The 12500-nt window shown below is 40.1% G+C and overlaps 2 protein-coding genes across 2 annotated transcripts in view; both read left to right on the top strand.

Moving 5' to 3' along the window:
• LOC137994995 (uncharacterized) overlaps positions 1–12500 on the top strand; it is a 54746-nt gene that overhangs the window by 20885 nt on the left and 21361 nt on the right. The window lies entirely within an intron of this gene.
• LOC137994993 (uncharacterized) lies at positions 10424–11972 on the top strand. Its single transcript, XM_068840567.1, has 2 exons — positions 10424–10575; positions 10979–11972. The coding sequence occupies exons 1-2, from the start codon at positions 10424–10426 to the stop codon at positions 11970–11972; spliced, it is 1146 nt and encodes a 381-aa protein (XP_068696668.1).

The following is a 12500-nucleotide window of genomic DNA, read 5'->3' on the forward strand; positions in this document are numbered from 1 at the left end:
TTCAAAACTTGGATCATAACTACATTAGTGGACAAGATTTTTGACAAAGTTTTGCTTTTGAACTAACTGCAATCGAAATTATGAAAAGCAAGCTCTCATTTTTGTTCAGAAATGCCCTCCACCCGCCTCAAATTATTGTTTTTAGACGAAACAAAACATGTCGAACCCCTGCTTATCAACATGGTAAGTTGTAGGGGATAGGGGATGGCTGCTAGGGTGCGATATCGAGGGCATGGTGTGTAAAGTAACCGCTGTTTTTAACATTCCCAACCCTTTTTGTCGAAGATTGTAGAATCGACCGTAACTTTTTAAGTTGCAAGCATGTTTGATTGTTCACCTGGCTGCTTTGTGAACGGTTATGTGAACTGTAGTCATGGTGTCTACCTGAGTGCTAATCTATCTGTACCTATACACGTCGTTCCAATCTTTTTTGACATCTTAGCTTCTTTTCTGCACAGACCGACGCACTCGTATGATGAATTTAGAATATATAATATCTCATATATTTATAATGCGAAATTTAAAGGGAATGAAAGTTAAACATGACGATCAGCTACCAACTGAGCTATCTACCTAGCGGGGAGCTGGTTATTACAAGTTCAGGTTATAATCTCCCTGTGAGGAACTCTTGTCACTCACAATTCTTTAAAAATTTCTTTCGCTCCTCTAGCTAGGATTTTAGCAATATTGCAAAAAAATTATCGGAGTCCTCGTAGATTAGAAGTTTACATTCAATAAACCCTCTTAATTAAAACTAAGTGAGGAAAAATTGGACGCCCATTAGACAAGTAGATGCCAGCTGGGTGAGACCTCAGATAGAACATCTGTAGTTTATGGTAAAATATTGGAAGGAACGCCACGTCAGTATCAACGAATAGGAGCGAAAGCCGGCTTCTTTGTTAATAACAAATTCCTTACCGGTGAACAAATTCTGCAGAACCTAACGAAACAAAATCGCATTCTGTTTTCTTCTTACCGGAGGGATATCACAAGTATGTGGTTAAAGTGTTTGGTTAATTTTGCGTTAGTAGCAAGTTTCGTGGCGTTTAAAGGCAATTGCGAAAGATTACGAGTGGATAAAGTTGACGCTGTCGGTAAAGAAGAAAATTTTCGTCGATCAGGTGCCGCGCTGAAGAAGCTTCCAGGTGTGTGCGGACTGCACTCGTATAGAAGGTGCAAAAACAGGCAACAAGGCAGAAATGGGAGGCAAGTAATTTCTTTCTTTCTTTCTTTCTTTTTTTTTTTTTTTTGTGGGGGGGGGGGGTGGGGGGGGGTTGGTGTAAAAAAAAAAGAGAAAATGCTAAATGTCCAGCAGTCTAGTTTGACCCATTACTCTCGATATGATCAATTGGTTCTTGTTTTTGACGACTCAAAAAAAGGGTAAGGGGTGGATTCTTCTGGGAAAAAAATGGATTAGCAAATATATATAATTGTCAGACGGGTATTCGTTTTGTACGGTGGCCCGTAAGTGCCATCCTTAGAGTTAAATAAAAATTGTATTTACCTTGCAAAAAAAAATCCGGCCGTTAGATCCAAAGTTTCCAGTCAACTTCAACAAATTCTTGCGAACCGAAAAATCTAACTGGAGATTTGATGTTTCGAGTCCAAAGTTACACCGGATTCGTAGTTTATACTCCGGATTCAATGTTGTGTTCTTCATATCCGTAGTTTCTACTCCGGATCCATAGTTTCTTACTCAGGATCCATAGTTTTTGCTCCGGATCCAATGTTGTTTACTCCTGATCCGCAGTTTTTACTCCGGATCCAAAGTTGTTTACTCCCGATCCATAGTTTATACTCCGGATCTAAAGTTGTTTACTCCGGATCCATAGTTTATACCCCGGATCCAAAGTTGTTTACTCCGGATCCGTAGTTTATACTCCGGATCCAAAGTTGTTTACTTCGGATCCATAGTTTATACTCCGGATCCAAAGTTGTTTACTCCGGATCCGTAGTTTATATTCCGGATCCGTAGTTCTTACTCCGGATCCATAGTTTTTACTCCGGATCCATAGTTTTTACTCCGGATCCAAAGTTGTTTACTCCGGATCCATAGTTTTTACTCCGGATCCAAAGTTGTTTACTCCGGATCCATAGTTTATACTCCGGATCGAAAGTTTTTTACTCCGGATCCGTAGTTTATATTCCGGATCCGTAGTTTTTACTCCGGATCCGTAGTTTTTACTCCGGATCCATAGTTTTTACTCCGGATCCAAAGTTGTTTACTCCGGATCCATAGTTTTTACTCTGGATCCAAAGTTCAAAGTTGTTTACCCCGGATCCATAGTTTTTACTCCGGATCCGTAGTTTCTTACTCCGGTTCCAAAGTTCCACGAACGCCCTCGTTACCGTGGTGATCACAGTCAAATTAAGGTAACTACTTGGTGTAGGCACTCATATAGTGGTCCAGTGTAGTCACTCATATAGTGGTCCCAGGTGGCGTACTCAATACCTATCTTTAATCATACCTAGCCGTACCTAAGCAACCCTAGCTGTACGTAAGCGTCCCTAAGCGTACGTAAGCATCCTTATTCCCCCATAGCTGTACTTAAGGATCCTTAATCATCCCTACCCTACCCAAGCATCCCTAACCGTACTTAAGCATCCTTAATCATCCTTAGCCGTACCTAAGCATCCCTAGCCGTAGATAAGCATCCTTAACCATCTCTAGCCGTACCTAAGCATCCCTAACCGTACTTAAGCATCCTGAAAATTACGTGTTTACAGTTATTTCATATGGCTATATACTTGTAACTTCAATGTAAAGGTGCGAAATACCTGAGTTTTATTAACTCGAGTAGTAGGTGATGATAGTTTATATGCAGTTCCCCAAGAGCCGTCTGGCTGAAGATAACCATAACAAGGTAAATGTAATAATGAAAAGACGCAAGAATCCTTTCACCAAGTGTACATTAAATTCATGTACGTTGTCAAAGAAAAGAGACAAAAAGAGACTTAAATTACCTGATTCTGATCGGTTAAGCATCAACAGCTCAGAAACAAATTCTCTTTACTATTGACATTTTTCTTTTATTAACCACTATAAACTTGAACTTAGTAATAAAAGGTTCTTAAAACATGAATAAAATATGGAAATTAACTAAACATGGTTTCCCACATGGAAGCTTTCGTGATCTTCCGGGTTAGAGGCATGGATAAGAAATGCCTCTTTTGTCTTTGACACTTGCGCGCAAAATTTTGGCCCTTATCTGGTTTGAGGTTTTAGGTCTGAGATATGGACAAAGTTCTTCAACCTTTTCTGAACTGGCGACAAAATTGTAAAGCTTTTCAATGTTTTCAGCAGTACCTGGAATATTTAAAAGGCTTGCTAAAAGGGATTCAATGGTTTCAAGCAAGCACGTCTCTAACTTAGTCCACGAGCCTTGATTTTCAAGTAATGTCCTCTCGTTCTTTTATAAGACGAATGAAGTTTCCTCTTCCGGGTTTCTTTTTTCTTTTCCTCTGTTTACATCGCTTCTACTTGAGAGAATGGATTTTGGCACTTTAAGCAAAAACAATGGTTTAACTCACAGCATAAACCATCACGAAAACACGGACACTTCGTTTTTCTTTTTCCTTCAATATCTTTGCACGATTCAAAGTTTCCTTTTTTATTTATCCCGCAACGACACCCTTTTGCATGACCCTCGCCTATCTGTTTCATTTTTGCTGGTCTCCTGCTTGTTTTGGCATCCTCTCACGCGCGGCATCTGCATTTTCGAGTACACCTTTTTCCTTTTCGCACACAAGAGCACTTTGAGGTTTCGGCAATCGAGCAGTTTGACCCCATCCCAGCTGACTTTCTACCACAAGCACAGAAGCTGAATGGCAGCGTGGACGCGTTTGTTTCACTTCTTTCATCTAAGTGTTAAAAATACCACTATAATTATAAGTGAATAGGTTGCTGATTTTACAATCCAAAGTGTCTAGGTTTCTATAATGGAATAAATATGATGGCGCAGCATGTTTTTCGTATTATTACAATTATGTGGTGCTAACAATAGCACACTTATGGAGAATTTTCATTGCATAAAAGATAGAAAATTCCCCAAATAGAAAAGTCGATCATTGCTGAATTATATTCAGACGATGAATCGGCGATCTTCAGTTATGCGATTTACAGGAAAACGGGCTAGGACTTAAACTAAATGGTTAGAATAACTGTTTAATAGACTGAATCGCGAATCAAACTGCACCCCTGAAGCGTCTGGATACGCGGATACGTAGTGGAAACTACCACCCATCCCCTAGTAATGTTCTGAGTATATTCTGAAGCGAATACACGGGTTACCTTTAAAGTGGTGGGGAATTTTCCATTTAAGCTTGAAATCCTCTTTTGATAAAAGTCATTTCAAAGTAAATTTAATACAAATCAAGTCAATAAGATTAGAGAACTAAATTGATTAATAAATATTACTTCCATTTTTCCTGTACGATGTATTATCAAAACTATTTTTTAATCGCCTAAAATTTTATGACTCCCTCTTTAAATACTAAAAAATGCAGTCACGTTTTTTTGGAAAGCTTTCTCTTGAAAGGTTGATTGCAACTTGAATGAAAAAAGCGGCCAAAGTAGTTTGTTGTCTACCGCGTAACCATGGTTCATTTAGAAAACTTACCAACAACAGTCACAGGATGTGTTGAATCATAATGGCCGGGCCATAGCTTGTAAAGGCAACGTACAATGGCTCCTTGAGAATAGGATCCGGTGGTACAAATGGAATGCAATGAGAGGCCTCATTTGAAGAAACAATAGCTATGGGAATTCTCAGAATGGACGAACTTAACTTTCATTACGAAGTCTCCCAGTTCATTGTTATAAAATCTGCAATCCTCTATATTTCTTGCAAGAGTAATACAGTCAGTATTTCTGATAAATTCGCCGCTAAGTTCTTCATCAGGCTCGAGCATTCGATCAACAAACGTTTGACGGAGAGTGAAAATGTCCTTTTCTTCCAAATTCAACAAACCTTAAAAACTAATGTGCTCCTTAGTCATGTTTGGAACCACTTTATAGAGTTGTCTGATTATGCTTCTAAAAGCACAGTCACCATCGCCAGCAACTGCATCTATTTCAAGATCAAACGCCGCCAGATTTTTTTTAATTCCTTCAGGTGAGCTTCTATGACATCTGAGGAGGGTGTCAAATCGGAATAATTGTTTTATTAAAAACGCCCCCAAAATATAGAAAACTAGACTACAATAAAAATAAAAAGGCCCAAAAAATCAGGCGTATGCTTGCCGTGTTTGTAGATCATGGTATAATGGCTCATAACCCATGATGGCTTAGCCAATCAAAACTCTGGATATGCATTATTCAATGATCCAGTTTTTAATAATAAGAGATAACCTCTTTCTGTAAGTTTTTATAACAAATAACGTCTATGTTAAATTATAGAACGATCTTTATGGTGATCTCTCCCCATTTTCCAAAGTTTCTCCGTAGTTGTATTTCACTGTAACTGGATCGCTAGGGATAATCAAGGACGCTTAAGTAGGCCTATGGATAAGAATGGATGCTTAGGTACGTGTAGGCATGATGAGGGATGCTTAAGTATGCGTAGGCATCACTAAGGATGCTTAAGGTTGCCTAGGGACGATTAAGGATGCTTAATTAGGTACGGCTAGGGATGCTTAGGTACGGCTAGAGATGATTAAGAATTGTTAAGTACGCCCAGGGATGATTAAGGATGTTTACGTATGCCTAAGGATGACAATGGATGCTTAGGTACTTCTAGGGTTTTATGAGGTATGCTTAAGTATGCACAGGGATGATAAAGGATAGTTAACTACGGCTAGGGATGAATAAGGATGCTTAAGTACGCTGAGGAATGCTCAGGTACGGCTGAGGATTATTAAGGATGTTTAAGTATGCCTAGGAATGACAATGGATGCTTAGGTACGTCTATGGACGATGAGTGATGCTTTTACTTAAAAGTACTCCTTGGGACGATTACGGATGCTTAATTATGGCTAGGGATGCATAGGTACGGCTAGGGGTGATTAAATATGATTAAGTACGCTTACGGACGATTAAGGATGATTAAGTACGACTAGGGATGACGAGGGATGACTAAGAATGCTTAAGTACTGCTAGGGATGAAGAAAAAGTACGGCTAGGGATGATTAAGGATGTTTAAGTACGGTTAGGGATGCTTAGGTACGGCTAGGGATGATTAAGGATGGGTATTAAGTACGCCACCTGGGACCACTATATGAGTGACTACACCGGACCACTATATGAGTGCCTACACCAAGTAGTTACCTTGATTTGACTGTGATCACCACGGTAACGAGGGCGTTCGTGGAACTTTACAACCGGAGTAAGAAACTACGGATCCGGAGTAAACAACTTTGGATCCGGAGTAAAAACTATGGATCCGGAGTAAAAACTACGGATCCGGAATATAAACTACGGATCCGGAGTAAAAAACTTTCGATCCGGAGTATAAACTATGGATCCGGAGTAAACAACTTTGGATCCGGGGTATAAACTACGGATCTGGAGTAAACAACTTTGGATCCGGAGTAAACACCATTGGATCCGGAGCAAAAAGTATGGATCCTGAGTAAGAAACTATGGATCCGGAGTAGAAACTACGGATCTGAAGAACACAACATTGAATCCGGAGTATAAACTATGGATCTGGTGTAACTATGGACTCGAAACATCAAACCTCCAGTTAGATTTTTCGGTTCGCAAGAATTTGTTGAAGTTGACTGGAGACTTTGGATCTAACGGCCGGATTTTTTTTTGCAAGGTAAATACAATTTTTAGTTAACTTTAAGGATGGCACTTACGGGCCACCGTAGTTTTGAAAGCATCGCTTACAAGTCGCCTGCTTACTGGTTTGTTTTATCTTTCTCTTCTTTTCTCGTTGTACGGCATACTAAGAAACGTACCGCTTTTGATTGGATTCCAAATTGTCGTTTGTTGTATTACAAAAAGCAGTGTCAAAGTGCGACATTTCGCGTATTGGGTTAAACTTACTGACGGACTGTAGTACAATTGTAAATGGTTTGAACCCAGGAGTCATATCATAAAGTAAAGAACGATCGTCCGGGTGAGTGTAGTCCTTCTCAGGACTACACTCACCCGGACGATCGTACTTTACTTTAGGACTGTAGTGCGATAACGTCATAACCAAGCCCAAATGGTTAACCATGCATGGTACTCCAAGCAAGCGCCTTTGGCGCGCGGAGCTCCTCTATTAAATGGCTAATTGAAAGCACTCCACATATGGACATCATGCAAAAGAAAAAGGTCATGTCACAAAAACACAAAACGGCTTTTTTTCTTATTTATGACTTTAAAAGGTCACCGTTATTAGAATATGGTGTTTGTTGGTTTCGTCCTGAGGGAAAAGATTTTTTTATCTGTATATAAAGGAAAGAGACCTGTTGAATCCATTCCTATGTTAAGTAGAATTAAGACTGGACTGAAGATAAAAGTCAGAGTGTTTTAATCTAGGGTTCATTACCGGAATAACGATACTTGACTTGTAGGCTCCTAGTCATGGACTCCTGCACACACACGCACACACACAAAAGAGATGTCCTTCATACAGCTGCCATGACTTTTAACGACGTTGATCATTGTAAGCTAGAAAAATTATCGTTTTGTGTTTACTTTTTGTGTTAACGCTTTGAAGAGGACTTCAAAGAAATGTAGCAACATGTAAAACGCACATGTAACGTTATCTGTTTTTCTTCTTTTTTTTTTTTTTTTTTTTTCGTTTTCATTGCTAAGTCTTCCCTCCTAGTATTAGAGTCATTAAGTCTGCTGAGCAAGTTAAAGGCTACAGGAAGATGTACCGGGCCACAGCGGCTCATATCTTCTGACATGATGTAAAGGCAATACAAAGCAAAAAGTAAACACTTTGCTGTCCCTAACTACGTCTAATTACTGACCTAAAACATCCTTGTCATTTGTTATGTATTTTTTTCGATTTGAGCCTGAAATGTCAGACACGTAAATGCGAAGTACGTACTACTTATTAGAATACATGTAGAAAGAAAAATACCTTTAATTTTACTTTGTTCCTAACACGCATACTAGGACCGTTTGATAAACGTAAACAAAACATTGGAAAACAAACCATTAAAAATTAAAGAAGTTTCAACTTTTCGGTCATGCAAGTCGTCATTTAACAAAAGGAACTCTATTTAAATAGAGTATTCATTATGACAATGAGTTTAGTTTTTAATAAAGCGCAATGAAAACCAGACTATCTACACATCTCATATTAACGCACATGAATAATTATTAGCAGAAATTCATTAGCATAGTTTGAAGAAGACCGTTTTCTGATTGATCCATCCATGTGCGCATTATCTATTGATTGGTAAAAAGCCGTCATCTTCGACTGAGAAAAAAAAAATACACACACGTACACATAACAAAATTAAAGGTGCTATGCTTGATGTATTTAGTGGTCAAAATTCTTTGTGGACTCTTTAGAAATTTTGACCACCGTGATGACGAATATCCGGCGTTGTCCATGAGAACACGGACAATGCTAAATCCCTTTCGATTTGTGAAATGGCAGCTGCTCACCTTATCGAAAACACGATATATGACTAATTTTACTTGTCATCTTATTTCCACAGGCGAGGCATGAAATTAAGAGCTTGGCGTGCTCTTTCCAGGCCGCTAGATGATTCCCGAAAGAAATGACTTCTGATAGTTAATTAAATACAAGCAAGCAGAATTGAGAGTGCGGTAGAAAACTAATAACGAACAAGACAATATGACACGTTTACATTATATACTCCTTAGATCGCAAAATAATAATGATAGAAAGGACAATAAGAAATTTTAGGTGGCCGGGGAAAATGCCCAGATGATTGGATTTGGTTTAACCTTTTCCCCTATTATGTATGGTCTTGTAATCTTTTGAGGTGTAGTAATGCAATAATATTGTTTCAAGTAATAAAACCAAACATTCTGTGCACGCATAATGTTATTTATGTCGAGCCATGACGGTCAAGCATTAATCCGTAAGCCTGGTTTGTGTCAAGTATCACCACTGGAAATAAAGGGGGGCGTTCCCTAGAGTATAAAAGATATTTCTCTGGAGCAATTCGCCCTTCTTCCCTTGGCCCTTGTACCTTTGGTATCTCGCGAAGAAAACATTTTTTCCTACACTAGTTCCAAGAACTTTCAGGCAAGTACCTGTTTTTACTTTGGACTATTTTGTTCCCTCTTTCGCCCTCAGTTTACAACACTGTTTCCCAGGCGGTGATATGTCGGCAACACGTTTTTTGATACTTGGCCATTTCTTTATTCGACGTTTACGCGAATATATAGGGCGGAATGCTGCTCTCGATGCTAACCTGAATATTCTCGAAGACATAGAGTTAAAATGGCACGGGGTCGGGGGAAGAACAGTCCTTAAGACTGTTCAATTTGATCTTTCTGTGGTTGCACAGTTTAAGCCTGACATAGTTATCTTACAGCTAGGAACTAAAGACTTAAGCCATCTTTCTCCGGTGAACGTTGGCTCAGCAATTGAAGACCTTACCAGGTCACTCCATGATTCGCTTAAAGTCAAATGTGTATGTGTTTGTCAAACTATTTATCGAACGGGGGCTCCTACCTTTAACAAGAACGTAATCCTCTTAAATCGGTATTTAAAAGTAGTGCTAGAGCCCATCCCCTATGCAATGTTCTGGAGCCATAAAGGGTTTTGGAGAGCAAAAACTAGTTTTATGGCCCATGACGGGATACATTTAAACGGCATTGGTCAGTACAAGCTCTATCGTAGTTTGAGGGGGGCAGTTCTACGTTGCCTACAATCGTTATAGCCGCACATTGGGCAAATTTAAGCTATGTAACAAATTTGAAACAACTTCTTATCTATACTGCTCACCTTGCCCAGGCATTTTATGGTTTTTTATTTTACTGTCTAAAGATTTGCCAGTTCCGTTTTGTTTTAAGCCAAGCCGAATTGTCAGTTGTTGTTTGTTTTAACAGCCCCTGTTTGTTGTTTGCCGTTGGGTTTTACTCCCACGAGCAATGGCTGTGCTTGTTCGGTTCCTTTGAACCATGGTTGGCACGTCCAACGTGCATTTATGGCTTTGGCGATAATTTATTATGTGCTTACTCCTGCCATATGAGTGTACAATTCTTTGACCGCCTCTTTACGAGTGGTCCAATGCACTCGGCACAGGCGGTAATGCATTGTTTTTGGGAACTTGGCTTTTTTCTCTTTTTCTCTTTTTCATCCGGTTACATATCATTGCTCATAAACCAGATTTAAAGAAAACCTGTGGAACTGCCCCACCTCAACTGTGACCAAAAATTTAGGATGGAATTTCATCTTGTCATATTACGCCGTATTCCTTCTTATCAATTTTCTTTCGAAATCAAACAGCATTCCATGGTATTTAATTACCTAATTTTATCTGTTATCGATAAGTCATGCCTCCTAGGAAGCGTCCGGCACAACCATCAAGGACAGGCCACCAAACACGTTCTAAGCGAGTGCGGTCATCAGAGCTGACTGCAACGGTCCCACCTCTCCCTGAACAAACTAATAACAACCACGGTTTGGTCTCCTTGGACGTAAACGCTCTCTCCAGGGGCACCCAACGAGATTATAGTTCAAATCCACTTAAACATAGCATTGTTAAACGTTTTTTGGTATTTAACGGTAGATATGGGCATATTTTTATCCCCTAAAAATTTTTCATCTGTTCGGATTTCCTAGCTGAAAGTCTAGTGATCCGAAAATTATAGGGATCAAAACTTACCTTTTCGAAAATTTCAGCCAGAAAAAAGGCTCCCGAAAATTCTAGGTGACCTTTTTAGGGTAAAAATCCGTTAAAAATAAGCAATTATACCAGTTTTTAGATGTTCGAAAATCCTAGGACAAGTAGGCAAGCAAGAAATTTTACAGCAAATGTTCCGAAAATTGTAGATCTCAAAGCGTCATCCGAACAGATATTTACCGAAAATTGACGTTGGGTGCCCCTGTCTCTCCGCCACCATATCGACGGCCATCTCGGAAGCGGTGAAAACAGCATTATCTAAGGACAGTCTCACCGAGATCTTGAGACAAAACACGTTTGAGGACAGCACGTCGATTGAAACCACATTAGCAGGCCAGTCTCAAGCCGACCTGTCTTCAGATAGCGTCACTTCAGCTGTGAGCAGCCATGTCAGTAGCCTCACCGGTGCAGGTACAAGAAATGATTCTCTGCTTCTGGGTCCCGACAATGTGCAACCTAAACAAATTTTTACTAGCGTGTCAGTAAATCTTAGTTCCCGGGTGGGTTCCAAAATTAAAGCTAAAATCTGGGCTAACGAATATGTGGAATTTGGGGCCTTATTAGCATCCACCCCTCAAATCGATAAGTATGGGTTATCGATGACCCCCTCCTCTGGGCTATCAAAGCAGCCGCGGCTGACCCTAGAGCCGTATCACGCAACAAAGAAGGTTTCCAACATACAACAGTGGGTTTCGGCTTTTAACATTTTTGTCTCGGTCTATACTGAGCGATACCAGAGTGAAACCCCGCAGTTGATGAAGTATTGCGAGGTAGTCCGTGACATTGCTTTGTCGAACGGGGACTGGCTCTGGTATGACGAACAATTTCGTTATCTGAGGCAATCTGCACCCGATAAATATCCATGGGATCAAATACATTGGGAACTTTGGTTGAGGGCCTCAGCTAATTTTCGGAGATCACAGTCGATCCCCAATAAGCCCCAAACCTCGACACGCCAGCGTTTTCGTTCGAATTTTTTCCCACGAGGCACGTGTTGGACATTTCATGCCGGAAAACACTGCCAAGGGTGTCAGTTCGAACACGTCTGCTATAAATGTGGAGCAAAGCACCCAGCCATTCAATGCTCAGTACAAACCCCTTATCAGCGGTATAGTGGAGTTAAACCAAAAGGAAACTCTACTCAAGTATCAGGCCCTTCACAGCCCGCCAGTAACCCCCGTAAGGGTGGACAGGCTTGAATGCCTCTTACACTGTTATGAGCAAAACAAAAAGCATTTTCTTGTCGATGGTTTCCGTTGTGGCTTTCGTGTTAATTTTGTTGGTGATCGGCTTCCTTTTCAATCTCCTAATCTCAAAAGTGTCCTCGCCCAACCAGAAATTGCTAGAATGAAATTGCGCAAGGAATGCGACGCATCTGTTTTGCAAATATTAGACGATTTTTTGTTTATTGCTAAAACCAAAGATCGGTGCGAGGCCGACTTGGGCAAGTTTATTTCTTTATGCCATCATCTAGGAGTACCTCTTGCTCCGGAAAAAACCGTGGGCCCTGACACAGTATTGCAATTTGCCGGCATTACCCTTGATTCGGTGAGAAGAGAAGCGCGTCTACCTGATGAAAAGCTTCAAAAATGCCGCATGCTCTTGCACAATTTTTATAAACGTCGCACAGTGAAGCTAAAAGAACTTCAATCTTTAATAGGCTTACTAAATTTCACTTGTCAAGTTATTGTCCCGGGCCGTGCTTTTCTTCGTCGCCTGATCGATCT

This window comes from Montipora foliosa, chromosome 3 (genome assembly GCF_036669935.1).
Source record: "Montipora foliosa isolate CH-2021 chromosome 3, ASM3666993v2, whole genome shotgun sequence".
In the NCBI taxonomy this organism is placed as follows: Eukaryota; Metazoa; Cnidaria; class Anthozoa; order Scleractinia; family Acroporidae; genus Montipora; species Montipora foliosa.